Source organism: Colobus angolensis, unplaced genomic scaffold, assembly GCF_000951035.1.
Source record: "Colobus angolensis palliatus isolate OR3802 unplaced genomic scaffold, Cang.pa_1.0 Scaffold535, whole genome shotgun sequence".
Lineage (NCBI taxonomy): Eukaryota > Metazoa > Chordata > Mammalia > Primates > Cercopithecidae > Colobus > Colobus angolensis.
In genome coordinates this window covers 15,654-42,233 of record NW_012118877.1, presented here as the reverse complement: position 1 = coordinate 42,233, position 26,580 = coordinate 15,654, and the positions used below count along the sequence as shown (strand labels likewise).

Sequence of the window (26,580 nt, the reverse complement as noted above, 5' to 3'; positions counted from 1 at the left end):
TTTGCAGAGAAGCTCACTGAAAGTCTGCAGCCAGTCCAAGATTATCCCAGCCTTCCCTTTCAGGGGACTTCCTTTCAGGGAGTCTTATGCTTTCCTTACCTACACTGATCAGATCACACCAGCTCTGAGAGGTTCCCAGAGTTCTTAGAGCTTCTGTAGAGATAGTACAGCATTAAACAAATTGCCAAAGTTTGCATGTCTTTTAAATGGAAATGATGGTTGTAAGGATTGAGACTGTACGTAAGTGTTCAGTATAAGCACTCAATAGTTGGAAGTTAGTATGAGGCCCTGTATACTTCCCACATCTCACCATTCAGTGGTATTGGCAAAGAGTGGGAGAAGTTGCCTAATTTTGAAATATTTTATACACACCTTTAAATTGAACTTGAAATTTAGCAAGACAGAGAACATTTATTGTAAGTCCGAGTCTTTGGCTAATTATATCAATGACTCTTAGCAATCTTGTAAGAGAGATACTACCCTTATTTCACATATAAGGAAACCAAGGCTTAGAAAATAAATTGTGTACTTGATTAATGGGATGGAAAATAGCAGCCTTTGAGAGGAGGTTATAATAGTGGTTAATCAGTAGTCTATGTGGACAATGATTTCTAAGGCCTCTCTTGATGGAACTATGAGCTGCCAAAAAGCCTTTTAAAGTTTCTCCTAGTTCTTAATGAAGATAACATTACAAATTATAGAAGATAATATCAATTTGTGTTTTCTAGTAATTTAATAAATATGAAGAAAATTAGCTTGGTTTTTATTTTCATATAAATGACAACTGTAGTTGAATATCAGTGCCATATAATTACGTATTTGCAGTTCATTTGGGTCAGATAAGGCAAAATGAAATGTGGTTTATATTCTCACATCTGCAGAAATAAGCCAATTAGCTCACTTGATGGGGTCATAATTATAATGAGGTCAAGACCACAGGTTCTATGCATGTGCAGACCAGTATTGTACCTAGAGGCCTTCCCGCTACAAACTGTCCCTGACCTTGTCAGTTATTAGAGAGTGTCTTTAGGTTTTGGTTTAGAGAATGAATGGCACAGAAGAGAACATCTCCTTGTGTAGAAAATTCAAAGGACATACTCTGATCAGTATGTTGACTTATTCTTGGAACAATTTTGGCTCTTTATAAGATATTAACTGCTGCCCATAATTAGTTTTATTTGTTAAAATATTCAAACCTTAATTTGAATTCTTATACAGCAATGCCATTTCCAAACCTGTTGACTATTCCTGAATAAACACAGTGCTTACCTATTTTATGGAGAAAACGCCATCATCAGATATAGTGGCCTCTGAAATTAACTCAGCATTTTATTGCAGTGCTAAGTGAAGATGTGCATAAGAATACAGATATATTTAACTTGTCACATTTAAGTTTAAAATGTGAAAATACAAGTGCTTTTATAGCTTTGTGAGGTTCTGCAGTGCATCTGAACCTCGTAATTACCTAATCTGTCTTGATTAGAAGGAGCCGTTACAGAGTGAGACAGTGCATGGGCGATCATTTTTAAAACTTGTCCGTCTACAAATTCCAGTGGGAGATGTAAAAATTATTGTCTGCTTTCATTTTTCATTTTCTGTATACAACCAACAAGCTAGAAATAATGTGCTGATTCAGAAGAATTAAAGGTCAGTTTAAAATGCCAGCACCTATTGTTTACTGTAGAAAGTGAGGCTGGCAAACCATTTCAAACACTGTGAGCTATTTAATTGTGAGGAAGGGGAAAGAGGTTCTTAACTGCATCATCAAATTAGAGAAGCCATGGTACCTACTTTTAATATTCACAAGGTGAGTCAGACTTGATTTTATAATACGTCGTCATCTTATATGTATCATGATAGTCCCAGATACTTACATGGCTTCTATAATCTGAGGGAGAGAGAATGAGGTCCTCTTCATAGTTAGACCAATAGAGCACTGGCAGACAAATTTTGTAACAAAGGTTTAGAAAACAATTCTGTTAAGCATTCCTTATTTAGGGCAATAGAGAAACATATCTTCAGCATTAACCAGAGCAGTATTTCAATTAACAGTTTTCGTACATGAGATCTTACGTGAACTGGAAGTTTTCAAATAACCTGGTATATAGGGAAATGACATGCAAGTCATTCTCAGAAGTAATACCAGGACCCACGCAGCGGGTAGGGGGAGATCAGTGGCAGGGCTTCCAGCCTGTATGTTCATTTGTATGTGTTTTATATATTGGGAGTTTTTAAATGTGTAAAATACATGTTAAAGTTGTACATCTTCTGACAAACTTGAATGCTACTAAAAATATTTCAATCTTCTAACAAAAACTTTTTTTTTTTTAATTATTATACTTTAAGTTCTAGGGTACATGTGCATAACGTGCAGGTTTGTTACATATGTATACTTGTGCCATGTTGGTGTGCTGCACCCATCAACTCGTCAGCACCCATCAATTCATCATTAATATCAGGTATAACTCCCCAATGCAATCCCTCCCCCCCCCTCCTCCCCATGATAAGCCCCAGTGTGTGATGTAGCACTTAAGCCTTTTTTAAATTTTAAAATTCTTTGAATTTATTGTAACCATTATAACAATCATTATGATTGTGGGAAAATCAGTGGTCATAGCAGTGCATCCAGTGGGTTTAAAATAATTACCTGATACAAGCCTGTTTTATTCTATTTGGACTTTCTAATTGTTTTTGTTCAGGACAATTGAGAGTCTGATGACATTCTTTCAAGATTTGTTATAAACTGTTTATTTCCTAGGCTACTGCCTCATTGTGCACATTTTGCCGGCAAGATTGGAAGGAAATAAAATTTTTTCAAGTGCTCACTGACCCAAAATGGAAATGGGAAACTACCCCAAATCTTTCAAAATGAAAAACCCTCAAGAGGAAGACATATCAGACCCAACCACTACTTAGGCAGGGCAAATGATAAATGCAAATCACAGACTTCCTTTTTCTTCTGCCACAAATGTCAGAAACGCTTGGCATCTGAGTGCATTGCATTTTTTTCCCTCTTTTCTGAACAGCTCAACTTGGAAAGGTCAACATATCCCTTTGGGAAAAATCTTTTCTTATCAATTGGAATGTTTGCACATGTAACTGTGTAGGAAATGTTTAACATTTGCTTTGATGGGAGAGCAATTTGTTCAATAGAGTGGGATTGTTCTTGTTTTTTCCATGTTCCTGCCTGTTTGTACATCACAGGCACTCAAATTACTGAAAGCAACTTCGAGGCACTTCTTTCTATGGAATCAGATCATCCTGTCCACAAAACCAGCCAATGCCTTGGGCTTCCAAAAGGCAAACATGTTCCATCTTTTATTTACTCCAAGGGACTCATTTGTGAGAGACTGTTCTGAATAAAAGCAGTAATTTTCCACAGACTATACAGCTGAAACCCTGAAGAAGGAGGAGAGGGAGGGTGAGGGGTTGTCCAGTGTCTCCAATGGGTTGTTTGAATCTTTTGGTTTACGTAAAGGAGGATATAGGACATTAAGACAATAAAACTGTTTGCTATTGGTGATCAGCTGCATCCAATCTGACAATTAATAAACATTTGTGGTTTGTGGAGGATTCTTTCTAACCAGAGCCTATCCTTTCCCTCCAACTTGAATTGATGAAGAACAATGCTTAGTTTGTGTGGTTATATTTGTTTATATGGAAACAAGCAGATACTCAAAACAGGCTTATATTTTTTTAAGTAAAAATGCTCTTAGCAATGACTTAAAATAAGCCCAAGGAGGGACTTTAAGGAAGATACCAGTATCTAAGTATTGATCTGGGCAGGACTACAGGAAGGGACCTGAGTCAGCATGGCTCATTATTTCGGGACACTTCCGATTATTCACCTCCAGAAATAGTTTCCCTTCCATTTCAAACAAATCCTTCTACTGCTGACGAGAGCTGCAAGACGTGTAAATACAAATGTGTGTGCTTGAGACACGTGTGTATTCCAGTAGAAATGTCCTATCAGAGACAAACCATCTCTCCTCACACACATATTCCCATGCCGTGGATCCTATCCCTTCTTTTCAAGGGCTCGCCTTCCTCAATTAATTTATAATTTTTTCTTATTTTATTCCCTCCTATGTCATTAATTTGTTTCTTTTCATTGACCCAATCACAAAAGCATACAAACATGTTCTGTCTCTTCTCAGTATTGAAAAATTAACCTTTGACCTTGTATCTCCTTTTAACTACCACTCAATTTCCTATTCTCCTTCATTGTAAAACTTAAAAAAAATCAGCAGCACATATTTCTTTCCACTTTCTCTCTTTCATTCACCCTTCAACCTGCTCCAAGTGGCCTTCCATCCCCATTTCTCCAAGGACTGATCTTGACACAGTCACTAAGACCTTGCTGTCAAAGCTAGTGAATATGTAACGATTCTCATGTTACTACTCAGTCTCTTGGTAGGACTTCAACACAATTGACTGCTCCATTCTTTTTGAATTACTCTCTTCTCTTGCTTTTTATACTACTAGTCACCTAGTTTTGCTCTTACATTTTAGGCTGTTATTTCTCTGGCTGTTTTGTTGGTTCTTCATCCTCCACCTCTACCTAAATGTGGAAGTACCTCAGAAATCCATTTTTGACCTTTTTTCCTTCTCTACACTCTTCCTGGATGACCTCATTTGTTCCCATGGTTTTAATTACCACACAAATGCCAGAAAGGTTCAATGTTACAACTCTACTCCTGACAGCTCCCTTGATTTTCACATTTATATATGCAGTTACTCTTGATGCCTCCACATAGATATTTTAATAGATATCTCAGTTTTATTTTCCCAAACTTGTTTCTCTTGAACTCTTCCCATTCTGAGCAGATACAGCCACCATTGATCCAATTGCTCAAGCCAAAAACCTGAGTCACCCCTATTTTTTTTTTCTTTTCCTTACTACACATTTAATCCAGCAAATCACATTAGTTCTATCTTCAAGCTATATATGTAATTATTCAACTTAATCTCTTTATCTACTTCCACCTCGAAATTGGCATCATCTCCCATCTGGACATTACAATAGACCCCTAAATGGTGTCCCTGAATAAACTGAAGCCTCTACCATGGTTTATGTGACCCCATATGAAGCAGCTTCCTGTCTACTCCAACTTTCTCTTTCCTTCTCACTCTGCTCCAGCCACATTGACCTCCAGGATGCTCCTGTCACACGGTGAGCGCGTTCTATCTGATGGCCTTTGAATTTGTTGCTTTTGCAACAAGATTTTGTCCCATATTTTCTCATGATTGACTCTTTTTGATCCATTCCCACCAACGTTATTTCTTCAGAGATGTATCCCTTATTTTCACCTCTGCCACACTTGGTCAAAACATCTTATTTCCTTTGAGGCATTTACCACTATCTGAAACCATCTTTTGTTTGATGGCATGTTGTGTCCCTCACAGACACAGAACATAAGCTTCCTGAGGACAGAAACCTTGTCTGTCTCCTTCACTATTTAAGACCCATCCTGGAAAGTGCCCAGTTAGCATCGGAGTACCTGGTATTTGCTGGATTAATTCATTCAACAGCAATTTTTAGACTTTCCACTGTGTACCAGGTACTGTATTAAATTATTTTTAAATTTTTAAATTTTGTTTTTAGAAAATTAAAATATTTTAAAAATATTTTGGGCATCCCCAGTAGGTGTCTATATAGGGCTCATGAGATTTTGGTACAGGCATGCAATGTGCGTGTAATAGTCACATCATGAAAGATGGGGTATTCATCCCCTCAAGCATCCTTTGTGTTAAAAACAATCCAATTATACTCTTTTAATTATTTTAATATATGCAATTAAATTATTACTAATTATAGGTTCCCTGTTGTGCTATCAAATTCTAAGTCTTACTATTTCATTTGTTCTAGGTTCTTGACATACACCAGTGAACAAAACAGAACACAGATCCTTGCCCTCATGGAGCTAATATCTTAGTGGGAAAGATGGGTAATAACCAAGACATTGTAAGTAAAAGGGTGGTATGTTTAAAGGTGGTAAGTGCTATGGAAGAAGAGTTTCTGGATGAGGACTTAGGGTATTTTCCAGTCTCTTCCCTTTGTGTGGCAAAGTAGAAAAGGCATTTACTTTTGCAGACACTTGAAATCATGGCTTCTGGAGAGATGAGCTCTGAGATCCTGAACATTTTTCCTCTTTGAGGCTTAGCTCTCTTACGTGTATAAAATACTAATCTCAAAATTTTGGTGTAAGCACTAGATGAACATAGAGCAAATACCTTCTCATCCGTTCCCAGCCACCCACCCTCATCCTATCATTCTGGGGAAGGAAGCTGTATGTCACTACCATATTCTCCCTCTTCTGAACACCTAGCATGCTTAAATCAACCCAACGTTCATGAAAACACTCAAGATGTACTTACTGCATAAACATGTAGACAAACTAGCATATGGGCAATTTAAAAGTAAACAAATCTACTTGTGCTCAGAAATGATGCTTTTTAAGTAAGGGTAGGAAATCTTCAGCTTTATTTAATAACTCTTTTTCCCTCTTTCTAATTTAATTCAATTTTTACAGACCCCTATTGATAAAGATGTTAGATCTGCTATTCATTGTCTTTCTTATACATAGAAGTAAAATCACAGAAATAATTATTTTATAGGAGGATAAAACATTTATTTAAATGGAAACACTAATCTTTATTTTCATCATGCTGAAGTGTGTGGTTACAATTTCCAACAAAACACTATATATAATAAGCAAAATAAGTTAGTACATTGTAAACTTATGCACAGTTTCATCAATTAACAGTTTAAGAACAAACAAGCCATTTAAGACTTTGTAGCTACATTTAGTAAAAAATTGCAGACACTCAAATCTTATCAACCCCAAGTAAGACACTAAAGAGCTATTCAAGACTTCTTCAAACCAATTACACAAATACATGTTTATTTTTGGTTACAGTCCCCTGCTATGCACAAGACCATTGGAATGCTGGAACGATTACACATTTTAAAACGGCACAAAGCAAAGCAAGGAGATAACATGCCAGCCTTAGAGAAGCTGTCTTGAAAGTGCAAACTGCATTTTCTCTTCCTGAACCACTAGGATAAGAACGGGTACCTCAGACGACACGGCAGGGTCATGAGCATGCTTTCTCTACCTCACTGGTGGGACATTTACTGGAACCAGGTCTCCATGCCTTTGAAGATACCTCCGGTTTTAAACAGTGAACAGGCTTCAACTAAATATAGTGCAAATCAAATACCGAGGAGCAAAACGACAGAATAGAGACCGTCACAGATCGACCTCCTGTTTCTCTACCTGGCACAACCCACATGGGGACACATTGGCACACGGTAACAACAACTTCTATTTAGGTTTTGATATGGAAGGCGGTGCGGCGGAGCGAATGCAGGGCAACCACGCAACAGCCCCTGAGCAAGGCCCCGATGTTATAGACAGGATCCGTTCCCCCTCTCTGAGTACTGAATGCCCACAGAACCGTGGGGACCACGGGGGCAGCCACAGCCAGGAGATCCACCAGGAAGCTGCTGCTCCAGTACTGCCTCACGACGCCCCCTCGAGCCAGTGGGATGACACCATCCAACCTCTCTTCCACGCAGGCTGCAAAATCCAGCTCTCTCATGAGGCGGTTTGCATGAACTTCTGCATCCACATTGGCGGATGGGGTCTCCACGGGAGACAAAAGGATGGCTGAGTTTGGATTTCTTGGAGTTAAATCAACCACTAAGGCAGAGAGGGACTCTGGGAAGCTCTCCATCGAGTCTGGTTCAGACTCATCAGGGGACGCCAAGCTCGAGGGACAGGGGTCCTGGAGCTTCTGCAGCACATTCTGAATGAGCTCCGAGATGGCGGGGCTGTAGGGCACCACGTCGGTCTGTACGGCTCGCTCCACCACCACACTGCCCTCCTCCGGACCCATGACCATGGGCAGCAGCTCCAGGACATTAGCCCCAGGGGTGGAATGCACAAGCTCCAGGCCACCAGATTCTGTGGTGGTGGCTGTTACCATCTCATCAAACAAATCTGTGCCATCGGCTATGCTATCTCCCACCCGTAGCTCCCTGTCAACCCCTTCCCCAGCAACCTGCTCTTCCAGAGATAACCCATCTGCCATTGTGTCAAGAGGGGGGTTGAGGGTTAAACTCTTCTCTGGGGAATCACATGGAAAATCTAGGTACAGTTCGTCCCTCAGAGAGCCACTGTGTGCCATCTCCATGCTCTGAAGGAGAGACTCCAACTTCTTGTTTTGGATGTTTATGTCCACAAAATATTTCTGAATGCCTTTATCTTTATCAACCAAGCTGCTCCGCATGGTTTCGATGACCTGTTTGAGCTGTTTAATCTCTTTCCTGGCTTCTTTGAGTGCCAACTGGGCCTCTACCCGGTGGCACTCCTCCTCAATCCAGTCCTCTCGCATGCGGGCCAGCTGGGACTTAAGCTCCACGATTTCACTTTCCCTAGAGTGCCAAGACAAGCATGGTTAATAAAAAAATAAAATAAAATAACTTTGAACTGGGCAACAGGCAGTTCTGGCACAGAGCCAAGAACTCATACTCTTCCACTTGAAATACAGATGTGAAATCAGTTTTGAATGCAGGGAACTCAAGAGAACACAGCAAAACTTGAGAAAACACTCCAGCCTAAACTTGAAGAAACAGTACATTTTCTCTTTGGCAGAGATTAGCCATGAACTTTCTCTTTAATTGTAAAATGGCTAAAGTAATAATAGTAATCAGAATCAGAATCAAAATAGCTACCACAATTTTTTTGAGTACCCATTATGAGTCAGATATTGCACGGTTACAAGTCTTATCATCTACTCAATCCTTAATATTTGAAATGTTGTTATTAGAACATCTTAGCATCTGTTAGCCTATTTCTAGCTCCATAGCCTACTCTTTCCAAATGTCTATAGTTTGTGGAAGAAAAGGCCAGTTCACTTTTAATTACCTATCAAAGACAGAAGGTAGACTGATAAGTTTTAGCCTTGCTAAATTGTTCGGATGATATTCCAATGATAAACATTTTTGAAATCATAAAATGCTACACACGGCAGGGACTTTACATGTTGACGAGCTGCTTATTCTATCTCCTCTCAGGTAGGATAATATTGAATTCATCCTACACTAAGGAGAATCGATCCTACTTTTTAGATCCTTCACAGGACAACCCTACTTCAGGATCTTTGAATATAAATTCTTTCTTGCATATAATTTTTTCATAGTCAGTCCTTACATTCCCAGTGGATATGAAGATAAGGTAGTCAGGATCCTCATGTATATGAAGAGACATCAATATTGTTCATTTAAGTTTAGGCTAGAATATTTCCCCAAGTTTTACTGCATTCCCATTCCTTCCTCCCTTGAGTGCTCCAATCCTCCTACGGACTCTGCAAATCACAGACCAAACACTTCCAGACTTAAGGTCTGACTCACCCCAGAGGAGAGTTTGGGTCTTAAGTCTATTTCAGACAGATGATGAACCAGATTAATTCGGAAGATGAAAAATGTCCCTTCCTCACAGTCTGCACCCTTATCTACCCACAGTTTTAGCAACCAAGGTCATTGAGTTTTCTCTATTTCTTTGTGGCAGCAGCAGAGGAGGTTTGGGCTGATCAGGTAGCCCAGACTCTTAGAGAATGCAAATGCCACCCTCACCCTGAGCTCACAGCTACCCTGGTCAGAGCTTTCCTGGTCTATTCCAAAATGTTCCAAGGGAAAACCATCAAGCGGAAAAACTGGCCTGCTGCCCAGATGTCAAAAGTCTTCTCCCTCAGATAAGATCTCTTAAGCATGGGCTTTTTTTTTTTCTTTTTTTTTCCAACCTTAACACTTGGCCAAGAACAATGAGCCCCTTCCTTCAGCACAGAAATAGCATGCAGGAATTACAGTGCACACAGATATCCATTCGTGCACGGATATAAACAGGGCTTAATTGGTCCACGGTGTGTGACCCATTCTGCTGGAAGTATGGGATTGTTCGCTCACGTGTTTTTGCCATTTAAAAATAGTCATGCACACACCCGATTATTTCACATCAAAGCTGTATACAATGCAAAACAACAACAACAACAAAAAGGATCCCCTCTAACCGATGGGTCTCCCTGAACTCCTGAAACAGCCAAATCACACAGAATTATGAAATGGCTCTTTTTAGAGGCTGATTTAAAAATTTGACAAAAATTGAATACAATCATTTTTTCTTTTCTATCTTTCTATAGTTTGGGTTCATGTTTCATTTTATGGAGAAAGAAACTGTCCTACATCCCACTGTGTAAGGAAGGCAGATTCACCTTTCATGGAGTCGGCGCTCAGATTCCTTCAGCTTGGTTTTGAGGTGTCTCACTGTGACCTCTTTCTGCTGCAGAGGAGTCAAATACTGCTCTGGGTTTGGGGGTCTGACACCATGATTTTCACCGCAAGACATGTACCTTCCGGAACGCCTGAAACAATCCAAGTAATGAAATGTTACTTTTTGCCATTTCCTTTTCTATAAAAAGAAGAGTAACACAGAGTGTTATCAACTGAATGTTTGTGTCCCTCCAGAATTCACATGTTGAAATTCTTACCCCAATATGATGGTATTAGGTGGTGAGGACTTTGGGAATTAGCTCATAAGGGTGGAGCCTTCATAAATGGGATTAGTGCTCTTATAAAAGGAACCCCAGAGAGCTTTCTAGCTTTCTTTTTACACCCTGTGAGGTTACACTAAGAGGTGAGCAGTCTGCAGCCCAGAAGACAACCCTCTCCAGAACCAGACCTTGCTGGCACCCTGATCTCAGACCTAACCCTACAGTATGTAGCCCATGATTCTTGAAAGATATGGACCAAAGTCTAGGGTACTTTGTTATAGCCACCCACATTGACCCAGACACAGCTAACAGCTTGAGAAGGAATGTCAGCTATGTGCTGGGGTCTTAAGCCTCAATAATGGCTGACGTCACTTCAGAAGGTGAGCTGTAATAGAACTGCCGATCTTAGGACTGTTAATTACTTTGAAGAATGAAGGCGGTATTGGTGTACTTATGGAAAGAATAGGGACAGTGGAGGAGGAGAATTTTCTATGGCTTAGGAATGTTCTCATGCAAAATAATGCACCATTGTCCAGATGCCTGAGCTGTCAGTTCAGAGTAACATGCAGCACAATGGGCGAGGGTCAGGGGATAGGCCTGGGCAGAAGAGAAGGAAGCAAGCAAGATGACCTAACTTTCTGCACAGTGTGCCACTGCCTGAAGATTCTGATGGCTATTTGCTGAATGCAAGTTGTTCTAAAATCAATCCCTGCTGTGAGTATGCCAGTTTGGAGGAAATGGAAAGATCCTTCTTCTGAAGGGAAGAAGTTTCTTCCTCTACTTAACTCTCCCCAGTGTGTTTTGTAAGAGAGGCTCAATGTTTTACAAAACAGCCCTTGCTGGAATCTTGGCCCCTCTCAGGCCTGGCTGGGAGCTGGGAATCTCTGCTGTAAGAGAGCTGACTGACAAGAATAGGGATGCCCAGCAGGAAGAAGGCTGAAGGAGGAAGGCAGCCAGCTCCTTCCCTGACTCTGGACCCAGTTCCAGCCACTGTGCTGCCAGCAACCTGAGCACCTGCCTGCCTTCAAGATGACCTGTGTCCATACCCACCGTCCAGTCCTCCTGTCATGGCCTCTTTGGAAATGCAGTTCCTTCTTTCTGCTCCACACTCCCTATAACCTCATGTGAATTAACTTCTTGCTTGCTCTTCAGACCTCAATTCCACTTCACTTTCTCAGGGAGGCCTCCCCGGATCGTTCCAGACTGAGTTGGACCCCTCCCCACATTTCACACACCCCTGTAGCAACAGGTGCCTACAGAATCATCTTAAGTTGTTTTTGTTTGTTTGTTTGTTTGTTTGAGATGGAGTCTTGCTCTGTTGCGCAGGCTGGAGTTCAGTGGCGTGATCTTGGTTCACTGGAACCTCTGCCTCCCAGGTTCAAGCAATTCTTCTGCCTCAGCCTCCTGCTGCCTCTGTGGCATTTTTTCTCCCTATCCAGGAACTGCTTAGATTGCTGTGCCTTGTTAGAAATTGTGGCTTGTGCTCTTTCTGCAGCAACCCTTGAAGAATCAGCCGAATGTCGGAAAGAAAAGTGCAGTGTCTTGTTGTAGAATCAGGCAAGGGATCAAGAGTTGTATAACCCTTATTTTCTTTTTAAAAGAAAATCTTACCAAGTAGGACAAACTCAGATGCATGAATTAAGTAAGCAGGACTCACCTCATGATGGGGCTACAGTCGCTTCCTTTGTAGGAGCCTGAGTTGCTACTGCTTGGGGAAGAAGGTGCATAACTGGGATGGATATTGACAGGGCTCAGCTGATTCCTGCACAGCATGGACAGAAGGTCCTTTTCTCGCGGGGATGATGGGCTGCTGCCAGGCTTGTGTGACGAAGCTCCATTACTCCGCCCATGAGGACCTCGACTGGGAAAAGCATGAAAAATGTTAAAATCCTTGGGGTTACAGATGCCCAAGGGCTAATGTCTTACTCCCTAAATCTAAGGAAATCCAATTTATAGAGTTGAAAGGGGCAATAAAATTATTCGTGTAGACTTTCCTTCAGAGTGGCCTTCTTCCCACCTGCCTGGTATTTTCTCGCCTTGTGTCATCAGCACAAGCAACCTCTCCCTCTGTTGTTCTTTCAAATAGTTTCTGGCCATAAAGCTTGTTTTGGATTACACCCAACAGCCTGCTAAGAACATACACAATGTAGAATATTGATTTAGCTCAGGTTTATTTTGGACACTGTTTTCAAGATGTGGTTTTTGTTCTAGTCCACCTGTTTCAGTTTAGAAATATTTGTGTTTGGTTCACGTCAGGGTAAGAAAATTAATGTGGCTCATTTGGAGGATGGGTGAAGGTGGTAGCACATAAAGGAGGAGGAGAAAACAGGGCAGATAAAAAGAGCATGCATAAATGCATCATTGGTAATTTTGATCACTTAATTTTTTTTTTCATTTCTTTTTAGCCCCAATGACTTAAGACAACCTTTGTCATTTAACTGCTGAAATACTGTAACAGCCCCATCTTGGTTCTCCTGCCTCTTGCTTTGCTCCCTCCAGTAGAAGGTTGGCTTGTGGCTGGAGTGGCCTTTCAAAACGGAGTCTGATTCAATGTCCTCCGCAAAGCCTTGCCATGGTTCCCCACTGCCGCTAGAACAAAGGCCAGCCTCCTTAAGATGGTTCATAAGGTCCAATCCCACCACTCCACCCAACCCCATCCTCCACCACTCCTCCCTCCTCCCTCTGTACTACAGCATTCCAAATGACTTACAGTTTCCTGAAGGATCCATGCTTGACCATCCTTAGGTTTTTGAACTCATAATCTCCTCTGCTTAGAATGTTCTCCTGCTCCCTTCCCTAAGCCCCTGGATGCCAGGATATTTCCTACTTTGAGACTGATGGGAACCTACTCTAAAGAGCCTTCTCTATATTCTTCCTTTCCTAGGCCAGTGTAGGGGCACTCCTTAATGCTCTCTAAAACTCTGTGCAAACTTCTACCATTGGACTTATCACATGGCATCACAACTGCATACTTATTTGTCCTTCCTGCTAGCCTAGGGCATCCTTGAGGGCAGGAACAGCCTGTTCTTTCTACCCTCCTACTTTTGATACATGGTAAGTGTTCCCTAAAGGACTGCTAAGTAAATAAACCAGGTGTGAGTCATTGGCACTGCCACTTAGTAGGAACTTAGGCAAGTGAGCCACTTAACATGAGGATCAAAACACACACACACACACACACACACACACACACACACACACACACACACCCCTTTCCTACCTTCCTCACAGAATTGATGTGAAAATCAAATCAAAGAATGCATGTGAGTACATTCCACAAGCTATTAAGGGTGACTCAACTGTAGAGTATTATTAGAGGATAAACTTGTTCAAACTTCACCGTTAATCCTGTTACAGAGATTTGACACCCACTAGTGTAAGGAAGCATCTTGAGAATGTTGAAATTACTGAAACAGGATAAAAATTCTATGTCAGGAATATTACTTGATGGCAAAAAAAAAAAAGAGAAAACAAGATAGCTTTCATATAGTAGTACTGCTTTCTGACAATCCTTTCTTTGCAATTTTAATTACAACTGTATCCAACTGACATCTTAATGAGAAATGTGTGTAAATGTGAATGCAAGTGTGCATGTGGGTATACTTGGCTTTGAAACCATGGTTACTTATTTACAATCAAATATAATTTCAACTGGCTGTCAACCTTGCAAACCACACATAAATAAAACGTAACCTAGTTCTAAAGTTAAAGTTCTTTCCTTTTGAAATCATCCAAATGAATGCCGCTCTTCTCTTCGTGAGGACACTTTATATGGAACAGATGGGCTGATGGCTTTGTGACAAAACCAACTTCAGCAGCCCATGGTAGAAAGAACTTCATGAGTAGCTGAAAGGAACATGTAACTTGGTGTGCATTTTCTTTTCCATGCTTCAGTTCTAAGTCTGGCATCAACCAGACTATTTCTTAATCTGATTATGAGAAATATGGATGATTAGCTATTACACATTAGGCGGGAATGTAAAGAGCTGTCCCATATTTTGACCTGGGGAATTTTATTACGAGTTAACTGCCACTGAGGACCTTCTGTGACCCTAGCACTGTTTCAGGTGCTTTCTGAATATTGATCAGGAAATAAATTATCAGACAGTTTGTAAGAGCTAACTTTTTAAAAAGAAGCAACATGCTTAAAAACATCAGTTCTCTTCATTTAGTAGTTCAAATGCTAACATATATAGGTGCAAACTCATTATAGGCTTTGATAGGAAACATTTTCAAAGGAGACACTGAGATTCCATGTTTGTCATGGCCATGAACCGGCAAACCCAATGCTGTCCTTTTCAGCCCATCCCAGATCCTTTGGTCTGGTGGACAAGAAAAATGCAGTCCACAAAAAGGAGAGAAAATTCTGCTGACCTTGAACCCTTCTACAAACCTGAATATGTAACTAGAAGGTCAGAGAAAGAGGAGTGTAGAAAAAACCTCATGAGTGACTTAGGTGAATTTCGATTCCCTGACCATGGCTCTGGACTTCAGGTAATGTCATTGTTATCACCATCATCATCATCACTGTCATCGCCATGATCTAGGGTTGAACTGTGTCACCCCCTGCAAATTAATATGTTGAAGCCCTAACTCCCAGTACCACAGAATAACGGGGCTTTTAAAAAGTGATTAAGTTAAAATGAGGCAGTTAGAGTGGACCCTAATCCAGTTTAACTGATGTCCTTATACAAAGAAGGAATTTGAACAGAAGGAATTTAAACAGAAGGAAGATGATGTAGAGACACAGGGAGAAGATGGCCACTACAAGCCAAGGAGAGGAGCCTCAGAAGAAGCCAACCCTGCAGACATCTTGGTGTCAGACTTCCCATTTCCAGAACTGTGAGTAAATACATTCTGTTGTTTAGGCCATCCAGTCTATGGTGCTGGGTTATGCAGCCCTAGCAGACTAATATAATCGCTACCACCATGATTACCACCATAACCACCACCACCAGTAGCAGCAGCAACAGCAATAGTACCATGTCTCTTAGTATTACTTTCACCCCTACTGACAAAAACCACCTTTTACCAACGCTTTCACTGAGTTCTGGGCATCATGTCAAGCACTCACATATATCATCTCATTTAACTCAGTGAGGTAAGATGCTATTATTATCCCATATCCCAAAACAGGAAACTGAGGCTTGGGGTCATACACCTGATAAATAATGGAGGCTAACCTCAATCCCAGGTCTGTCTGGCTCCAAATCCCAAGGGTTTTCTTTTTCTGTCTCATTTTTATCTTCCAAACAGATTTGTGTTTTAGTTAAGAAAGACAATTCCTTAGAAATATTAGCAGAGTTGCCCTTCTGTGAGACAAGATAATCTGTAAGCCTTTAAAATTTTGTTTTAAAAATAACTTGTCAAAAATATTCTCAACAACTCCACCTGTTCCTCTCATTTCCCACTGACTGACCGATCTTCCTGTTAGCCTTCCTTCAGGGAGCTAATTCTCCACAGAGAAAATTCATTCTCCACATGGAGAAGCAGCCAATTGAAAGGATCACAAACTACTAGAGTTTGGCAGAGATAGCCGGCTACTCTTGAGGAGCTGCCCCCCCATGCATGGCCCTCCAGAACACAAAATTCATGTGAAATGCCTGAGATACTCCATGACCAAAATCTACTGATGGTACTCTGTGCCTTGGTGAGATTCTTTTATTTATTTACTTTATTTATTTATTTATTTGAAACAGAGGCTTGTTCTGTTGCCCAGGACTAGAGTGCAGTAGTGCTATCTTGGCTCACTACAACTTCCACCTCTCAGGTTCAAGCAATTCTCCTGCCTCAACCTTACGAGTAGCTGGGATAACAGGCACCAACCTACACGCCCGGCTAATTTTTTTTTTTTTTTTTTTTGTATTTTCAGTAGAGACAGGGTTTCACCATGTTGACCAGGCTGGTCTTGAACTCCTGAACTCAATTGATCCACCTGCCTTGGCCTCCTAAAAGTACTGGGATTATAGGTGCGAGCCACTGTGCCCGGCCGAGATTTTTAAAAACTGAGGATAATAGATAGAACACTGCCATTTTTCAATTTTCCATCTATTAATTTTTGTTAAAGCTTTGAAGTCTATTATTGCTTGGCTATAACAGATAATAATATAAGCATTCATCTGATTTGCATATAATTACATTTGGCTATTTTATGTTCAATATATCAAATTTTGATCACTTAAAGAAAGCATGAATTCTAGACTAGAATATTTTCTCTTAGTCACTCTGTATTATTGATACAACCTTGGAATTTAACCACAAACACAAATTCCTTTGAAACATTTAAGTTGGCTTCATCTACAGGCCTTCCTTTTTTCTTTTAGCCTTTCTATATTGTTTGATACTTTGTTCCATGTGTATGTCATAATTTCTTGAATGGGTTATATAAATGGCTTGTTCTCAGAGCAAGCCACATCTGATGTACACAGAATGTTTACATTCATGTCCTATAATCCCAGAGGCACTTTATTGCCAAAATGGGGGTGGTGGGTGGGGCCGGGGATAGAGCAATTGTGCTTTTTCACTGTGGACTTCACTCTTTCATTACAGGTTTGTCTGGCTTCAGCTGTATTTTTAATGATAAAACTGTGCCCTGGGGGGTCTCAGGTCACTTTATAAACATCAGCTAAATCTTCGGCTCACCCAAGAGAAATAGAAAATATTTGCTTGCTGAGTCCTGGAAAGGCAGGCTTTTGGAAACTAAATAGATTTTCTCCAGGAAGAGACCTTAAAAAGTCACACAGTCTAACTGTATTTTGAACACCGTGGCCCAGGAGAATCAAGTGACGTGACAAAGTCAGAAGCCAGGTCCCCTCATGTTCCGTGGCTCCCTCCATAGCTTCCTTTAAGTCTCTGCTCAGAGCTCAGTTCATCACTGAGGTATCCTAGGACCTGCCAAGCTAAAATATATCACAAACCACATTACTCTCTATCTCCTTCCCCTGAGTGTTTTTAAAATAATTATATTATTTTTCAATTTATTGTCTTTCTTGTCCTACTACAATGAATATAATTTTGTGGAGTTTTGTTTCCTCCTAGTAGATGCTCAATAAATACTTATTAAACAAATAAACAAAGCCACTGGTGGCAAGCACAGAATCCTGGGGCTTGCAACCCCTCCCACTGAATGTGAATAGTGGTTCCCGTGTTCTCATAGTCCTCTCTACCAATTCAAATAACATCAACGGAGAGCATCGGTTGATGTTTGCCATGCTCCATGCTCTGACTCAGCATTTTACTGTTATTAACTTGTTTAATCCTAACAATAAATGCTCTGAGGTGGGTAGGGCTATTTCACAGATGAGGCAAACGAGGCATGGAACGGTTAAACAACTTGCTCAGAGCCACTCAGCCTGGAGTTGGTGCTGGCATTTGAGCCAAGGCAGCCTGGCTCCAGAGCCCACACACCCAGCTAGTGTGCTCTATGGGGTGGCCACCATGCCTATGAATTTTACTACACTTTCTTCACTCGTTCCCCAGGTAAATGTTGGGAGTGGTCAGGGAGTAGCTGCTTCCTTCACAGAGGTTAAAAATGGAAGCCCATGTAGGGGAAAAAAAGGGTGAAGTCAGAGCCTTCACAGCTCAGAGACTCATAGATTCACAGAGAGGAGGTTGGGAGGGAAGTGGGAGACCACTAGCTTCCTATGCAGATGAGTACACAGGTGAGTGAGCGAAAGAGAGAAGGGACAGAAGGCGGAGTGAGCATAGAGTCGAGGGTTGGATGGGAGACAGCCATGGATGGCTAAACACAGGTGAGCCACGTGACCACAGTAGGCAAGGTAGGAAAAACTACCAATTTAAAAATCACTGTAAAAAAAACAAAACAAAAAGCCTAACTGAATAATAAAATATGAACGAACAGTAATCCGGGTAGTTCTATGGACGCATAGGTGCAGGTGAGTCACCTGTGTAAAGCATATTAATTACAGAGCAGGAGACGGTGCCTACTTGCGTGAAGAAGAAGACCGCTTGCTTCCCGCAGTCGACATATGCACCTCAGGAGCGGAAATGCTGCCTGTGCTGCTCGAGGAGCTAAAATCAGCTTCACTACCTGAAAAACAACAGGGGAGAGAGAAGCGTGAGGGAAAGGAAACCGGAGAACACGCTGGCCAGTTCCCTGCCTTCCAGGTCCTGCTCCCTGCATTTGCACACTATTGGCAAGTGCCAAGATTCCAGAGTTTCCAGGCTCACAGAGTTTTCCTCAAAGCAGTCAGGAGAAGGCCCAGCACAAGGACATCATTTCATACATACAGCTAAGATGCACAGTCAGGCTAGTTTCATATAGAGGCCGGTCTTCCTGCAGACACTGTCAACAGTGACCCAAGAGAGTCAAGAAATGCACTGTTCTCCCGTGTGTGAGGCTCTCACTCCACAACAACGGGCTCACCCTACTTCAAGCAAAAGAAAAAGAAAACACTGATCAGTCCAAGAGCAATTTTTCCAAGAGAGTTTATCTTTGGGCTTCTGTAGTCAGCTAGTCATACTTCAGTTTGGCATGTTAGGTTTGGAGACAGTTAACCAGTAAGAGGCAGTCAGGAAAGAGCAAAGCCTGGGGCTCCCAGACTGCCTGCACTGGCACTGAGGACTGACTCTCTCTGACTGCAGTTTTGGTTTTTCTTTAAGGAATAGATCCTTAACAGAAAAGAAGAAATTTAATAGTGATAGAACCTGTAAATTCCACTGAAACTTGGAATTTTAGCTTCAGGGTGTGATCACAGGTAGGGATGTTCATTAGTTTGCAAAGATCACATGATACTTTGAGTACAGACTACAGTTGGGTGTGTAATTATAACAGAAACATGCTGTGCAGTAAAATAATTTATATAAATTAATCCTAACAAAAATATGTAGTTCTGAAAGAGTGATAATGGAAACATTCTCATACACTGCCTGGGGAAGTGAAGGGATGTGGAAGAGGCAAGCTAGAACAATGAGAAGAAGACAAAGAATTTTTTAAAAACATGAAGTATCATGTGCTTTTGAAAAATAAGTCTAGGTATACAGTTTAATCTGACCTTGTTGCTCAACTCCTACAACACAATTTGTGCCTCTTCTGGTCTAGAACCCAGAGCCAGCTCACATTTCTGGGCTGAAGAAAATATGAATAGCCTAAATCCTTGATTTTCTAACAAGCAGTGAACAATAATTATCATAATAATGACTATTGATTGAATGTTTACTAGGTCTCAGGCCCTATTCATGATGCTTTCTATGCTATATATTATTTATTCTTGACATCTTTGTAAAATAGACATTAATCTCACTGTTTTACTATTGAGAAAACTGAAGCTGATTTGCCTGAAGCTTGTAGGTGATAAATCCTGTCCAGGACCAAATCTTCATACTACTTCTCCCATACTATGCTTTATCCTCAGAAAGGCAGTAGGAAGAAGCAGCGGAACAGGAGAAGTTCTTAAAGAAACTATACATTACCATCTCCCTAACAGGCCAACATGAACCATAGGTACAAGATGTGGCCAGACTTTGGCCTACTGGGGAACAGATTTTGCTCTCTGATGGGCTTTATTAGTTTTGCTAGAGAGGAAGGTAGGTAATCACAAGGCAGAGAGAAAAAAAAACATCCTTTCCCTGGTTTCCAGGAGCTCTCAGGAACCCCAGCCTCCAGGAAGTCCAGGTCTCCAGGAAAGAAACCAAGAATGACCCATTAGCCAGATGACAGCAGTGACTCCTGGCTCCCAGCAGAATTTTGGGAAGATTAGCGTGGCAGTTTATCAGAACTGAGACCAGCTATTCCTTCAGGACTGCACAGACTTTGTCTAATGATGTAATGAGCTCCTAGAAGCTTCCCAAACTTCATCAGTTGACTCTAAGGAATGCACTGATTAAACTGTAGTAGTTCACAATCTCAAGGATTCATGATTGGTAATGCAGTCCAGCAACATGAGATTCCTGACAGCCTAACTCAACCAGCTTTGTTTGCTAGTAAATTATCACGTTTGTTATCCAATGATAAAGGTAGGCAACTTCCAAAAATAGATCCTGTGGTTATAGCCATCAGGTTTAAGATATTATTTCCTAATGTGCAATTATTCCTCTGAAACACTCAGCTTTCATTCCTTTCACAAAAGTCCATCGATTATAATTGAACTGCTTGCCTAAAAGCAGAAATTCTAGAACAGGAACAGATAATTGTGGAAAATCCATTGTTACCCCATGGTGCTTCTGATCTGTGGTAATTACGTTCTGTGAACTAAAAGGACAACTTTGTTCTACATTTTATTGCTACTGGAACTCAATATAATGACTTTTATGTATTTGCAGGGCCTAAGGTCACTTTGTTTCAGCACTTTCCTCTCTTACTTTCTGTACATCTGAAAGAGAGTAGAAGGCACAATCGGGTCCCTGCAGCTGTATTCAGGACTATTTGAATAGTACGATAGTGAAAAATGAATATACTACTTCACAACTATTTCAGTTTATGAATTTAAAAAACATAAACTGGTTAATGCAGTGTAAAAATCAGTGAACGCTTTTTAAGGGATACACAGGAAAGCTAAATGTAATACATCATCTGATATACTTCCTTCAATACTAAGCAAAATAACTAAGAGAAAAGCTGGAGACCTAATCACCACACCCCCATTTATCTATTAGCTGGCAACAAAGATACAAGGAAGGAGAGGCACTCTTTATTCATTTCCTTTAAACAGTGTATGCAACTAATGTATTGTTTTCAGTGCTCTTTTGGGTTATTAAAATCATGCACAGAGTACCTAACCTAAAAACATAGAACCTCGACTGGGCATGGTGGCTCATGCTTGCAATCCCAGCACTTTGGGAGGCCAAGGTGGGCGGATCACCTGAGGTCAGGAGATCGAAACCAGCCTGGCCAACATGGCGAAACCTCGTTTCTACTAAAAATACAAAAATTAGCTGGGCATGGTGGTGAGTGCCTGTAATCCTAGCTACCTGGGAAGCTGAGGCAGGAGAATCACTTGAACCAGGGAGTCCGAGGTTACAGTGAGCCAAGATCATGCCACTGCACTCCAGCCTGGGTGACAGAGCAAGACTCCATCTCAAAAAACAAAACAAAAACAAACAAAAAAACAGAGAAAACATAGGACCTCAGCTAGACAGCTTGGATTCAAAGCCTGCCCCTAACCCATATTAGGTGGAAAGTTTTAGCCAAGTTACTTCACTTCTCTGTGTCCCAGTTTCCTAACTGGTTAAACAAAGATGATACTCATAGCGCCTGCTTCATGGGTTTCTGGGAAACAATGAATGTCATCCTCATTAACAGTCTTTGTTCCTCATCAATATTGTTTTCGATCAGCTGCCAGGTTAGTGGAGTGTTATTCCAGGACTGAACAGACAGGATGAATTTGATGACCTTTAAGATAATGCTCTGATGCCAAATACTTAGTGACTAAGCATCCTGCTGCAGAAAGCATTTTTCCAGTTCTAAAGAAGCTATGCCCCGTGACCTCCAGAAGTTCTGGCAGTTTTTTGTTTTATAGCACTGCTGAACTGTTTTGAGAGATATTCCTTTTATTTATAACGTTAGGATAATAAGCGTTCTGTGCATGTATGCTAACGCCAGGGAATTAGAAAAGGAAGAAAAAGTGAAAACAAAAAGAATACGTGCCCAAACCGATAGCTAACTGACTTATTTTTAAAGCACTGCCTGTAATCTGGTCTCTTAGGACGTTATTAATTTTTCCTGTTTTCAAGATATGGAGCAGTCCTCATACATCAAAACACCACAGTATAGAGCAATCCTGAGATCTACTAAGCGTTATTAAGCCATTCTAAAACACTGATTTAAGTAACCCCAAACCCTCTCTTATCCTTTATCACTGCAAAGCTATCAAATTAATTCAGGTTAGACCACCTCAAATAGCAGTAAAAAAAAAATAAAAAATAAAAAAAACCCCACCTAGTTTCCACCTCTTCTCTCCCATCCTCCTTCTCCACCCATCCCCCCAAAATACACAGATTTTTAAATTTACAGGTCTCCAGGGAGGAGAGAGGAACCATTTTCACTGAAGCTAAGCACAGCTATTAAGGAGCAGCAGGAGCAGTGGACACAGGCAATTATAAAAGATACTATTAAAAGAAGCTGCTCTAAAGTACATTCAGTAGAACTGACTCTTAGCTGCTAAGGCTTGGGGGACCCAGCCAAGGAATCCAAGAAATGCTTCACAGCCTAAACAGGGTTTTTGTTTTAGTTTTTGCAAAATTACTTTCCCAAACCCCATATAGGTATTTATCTCAGAAAGGGAATATTTAGTTAAATGATCAATAAATACATTGATAAGATACATATACAGGTTTTTTGAATTTGAGAATAAAAATATTCTTGAAAAATTGTAAATGTAATTTCCATTTATATTGTAGTTTCAGAAAATAGTTTTCTTCATTCTGATTAATGTTCAATTGATGGAACTGCCATATACTTAAAATCATACACACACACACACACACACACACACACACACAGCTAAACACAAAAGAAGAGAAGTTCAAACTTATAAAACTGCTTATGGGAAAATAGCAAGGTCAAAGCCAAATAGATACACTGAAAAAATATTTACAACACATGATAAAAAGTTAATCTCCTTAATTTACCAAAAGCTCATGAAATTAGAAAAAAAAACCTAACAACAAAATGGGCCAAGGACATAATAGGTAGATGAAAGAAAAAGAAAAAGAAATGACTGATACACATGAAAAGCCATATAATCTATCAATGTCACTACAAATATAAATGAAAGTAAGGAGACTTTTTCCATCTATCTGATAGGCAAAAGAGTCTGATAATACCAGCCGTGTTAAGGGTTTGTAAAAACAGAGTTAGTAAGAGTGTGAACTATGCTACATGCATAAAAAGGAAAATTGTACTGCTAGGAATTTATTCTGCACATAAGGACCCAAAAAGGCAACCTAGTTGTCCATCAATAGTGACTGGTTAAATCAGGTGGCATAGCAACAGCCTAAGAGAATACTCCGCCATTGTGAAAAGGAGTGACATGATCCTGGGTGTGTCGAAGTGAAAAGATATCAAACACCTGTTATTAGATGAGAAAAACAAGATGCAGAAAAGTGGGTATTGCAAATCTGCTTTTTTTGTAAATAAATCTTTAGATAATATGTAACCTGTTATAGGCACAGAACATTTTTCTTGAGGTATAAAATGATCTGTTAATAGCGGTGTCTCTTGGGAACAGGAAAGTGTGGATATAAAGAGACTCTTATTTTCATTTTATTATCTTTCTGAGCCATTTGGCTTCTCTAACCATGTGCACATTATTCATATTACAAAATATATATAGGAGTTCACTGACATATGAACAATCCATTTTTCCCTTTAAAAATGTAAACTTTTTAAGGAAAATCTTTTTATAATAAGAGTAGTCACACCATATTATGTAGTATTAAGAGAGTTCTGGAGTTGAGACACCTGGGTTTGAATCTTGGCTCCTCTACTTGCTCTCTGTGGTGCCTTGAGGAATGAATTTACCCTCTCTCTGCCTTAGTATCCTCATCTATAAAATAGGGATGAAGTTATTAATATTAAGTATTGCTAAAAGATTGTGGAAATTTGGGTGACACATGCAAAGAAATGAGAACAATGCCTGGCATATAGCAAGCCCTCAATAGTACCATTTTAGCTGAAACTACTGGTACAGTGGCCCAAAGGCCAGAAGAAGGCTTCTCAAGAAAGGTCTTGATTACATCTATCTCTTAAAAAGAACTATAATAGGAAATGCTTTTTTCTACTCATACATTTTTAAATTACTTTTTATAAAAGGTGGTTTTCCTTTTGCCATTGTTCAGCAAGGAGCATATTTCTGTTTTTTAATTCTCTTTCTGTGTGTGTACAATAAGGTGTGTGTGTGTGTGTGTGTTTGTGTGTATGATAGGGTGTCTCCAAAGATCCTGATTCTAAAAGAGACTCCCCACGGATGCCTCCAAAAAGTTCTAGGGTCTCCTGTGGTTTAGAACTCTGCCTTCAGAAAGTCCCGGGGAAATATGAGTAGATTTACTCTAGTTCTCATCTTTGCAGGGCCCAGTCTCCTGAGTTAGGTAGCTTGGAAGGTCTGAGAAAGGGAGGAGGCCTTAAGGAGGCCAAGAAGGTCAGAGGCGACACCACCCAGTTCACTCCTGTACCTTGGGCTGGCTCAGCTACCTGTCTAAGCAGAAACACAGGCAGCCCATCTGCTGAACAAAAGAGCGAATGAGAGAAATGATAAGCAAAGAGGGTGTAAAGAAACCAATAAACAAGGGGAAGTGAAAGTTTCTGACCATAAAAAAAAAAAAAAAAAAAAAAGAAAGTTTCTGACCAGAAGTAGCTATAAAGCCCAGCTCCACCTGTCACTAGTTGTGTATCTTGACCAAGTTTTTTTAACTTATCTAAGCCTTACTTATATATGTATGCACATAGATTTTAAAAGGCTAATTTATTATTTATTTAGCAAAAAGTTATTGAGCACCTGCCATGTGTCAGGTCCTATTTTAAGTGCAAAGATAATGATTCCCATCCCATTGGGTTGCTGTGAAAATGAATTGAGTTAACACATAGAAAGTGCTTGACACACTCATAAATACAAATTTTAAAATTATTATTAATAATGCAGTGGTCCCTAAACCTAACTGTGCATGAAGCTTATCTGTGAAGTTTAATAATAGTGCAGATTTCTGGGAAACTCTCACAAAAATTCCAGTTCAGAAGATCTGGGAGGAGGGTGAGCCAGGCATCTGCATTTTTGATAATTACTATAGCTGATTGTGCAGCAGGTGGTCCATGAACCATATTGTGAGGAAGAGAGCTCCAAAGATAAAAAAGTGCCTGGACTTTCTCTCCAAGTCCTGTCAAATTGCAAGAGCTTTCTTCAGTGCGATGTGAACAATGAGTGAGCAGAAACGAAGACAGGCCAGCGAAAGGAAGAGGAAGAAATTCACGGACAAACTGCACAGGAGAGAAGAATTTAATTTACAGAATGATCTGTACCCTCATGGCTCTCCAGGAACACTTTCCTGGAGTGAATACATTATCAGAGGACTGGAGGGAAAGATGGAATGTACATAAGGCACAGGTTGTTTGAAACTGGGCCAGTTCCAGCCAAACTCATGTACACAAATGTTGGTTTGCAAAGCTAGTAGGATACTTAACAGTTGGTTCATGGTTCAAAGTCCTCATAATCCTGTTGTAAAAGAGGAGGGGCCAACCAGTGTGCAGTTGAACATGTCAAACGCCATTCATCAGAGAAAAACATTTCACAATCCAGCATACGCTGCACTGGGGTTATTCCATCAGTGCCAACCTGGATTTTCCATGGCAGACATGCTTCACAGCATCAAAGGAACCACACAGAGGCATTTATCATCTCCCACACTGACTCAGCTCAGGAACCACTCCAGTAGCAGGCACGTCCAACGGGCAGCCCTCCCCCCATTGCCTTTCACCCAACGGGGCTGCGAAAGGTTACGTCCACTGTGGTCATAAACTTCATCCTAGCTCATTATCTTGGGGACCCAGTAAAAACAGAGCAAATCCTCCCTGAAGTATTTTCCAGACTTGAACATGTTACTTATCTTTGATTTCTTGTCGAATTTACTGAAGTGAATTGAATTTCTGCCCCTTTAAAAGAACTAGCTGGAAAGCCTGCTGCTTCTATTTAAGGAGAAGCATTTATCCAGTGTTTACCAAAATGAGATGCCTGCCCTCCTGTCTGGCAGGAAAACCTAAATCAGGAAGAGCAGTCCTAATGGTGGTGCTGGGTGCGGAGCAGGGGTGTCACTGCAGGAGGCGTTCATAGGGGAGGAAGGAGGTGATGAAGGGCTGGGAGAGAAAAATGGGGAGTGAGACACCAGGAAAGACAGAAGGTCAGGACGGGGATAGGATTTAAGTCTATGACTCAGTCCAGAATATAAGGGAGAAGGAAAAGATGAGAAGGTTTTGGAGTCATCTCATCCTCCACTCTTCTTCATCTCAGTGAGGTGGTGTTGTCTGCTTGCAATTCTAGACCACAAATGGAATAAAACACCCACTTACTGGGAAACAGA

General features: G+C 40.6%; 1 protein-coding gene across 3 annotated transcripts in view; it reads right to left on the bottom strand.

The window, feature by feature from the left end:
* Nucleotides 1-6,606: 6,606 nt before the first annotated feature.
* The window catches only part of SYBU (syntabulin (syntaxin-interacting)), a 33,864-nt gene continuing 13,890 nt past the window's right edge, over nt 6,607-26,580 (bottom strand). For 2 of the 3 annotated variants that reach the window (XM_011961075.1, XM_011961076.1), the window contains exons 2-5: nt 18,502-18,604; nt 12,212-12,415; nt 10,276-10,425; nt 6,607-8,440 (exon numbers count right to left, since the gene is read on the bottom strand). In XM_011961075.1, the coding sequence (XP_011816465.1) occupies nt 7,333-8,440; nt 10,276-10,425; nt 12,212-12,415; nt 18,502-18,604 (1,565 nt within the window). In that variant the 3' untranslated portion in view covers nt 6,607-7,332. Of the gene's footprint in view, nt 8,441-10,275; nt 10,426-12,211; nt 12,416-13,264; nt 13,444-18,501; nt 18,605-26,580 lie in introns of those variants that run through there. The other variant, XM_011961077.1, reaches the window with a different exon arrangement.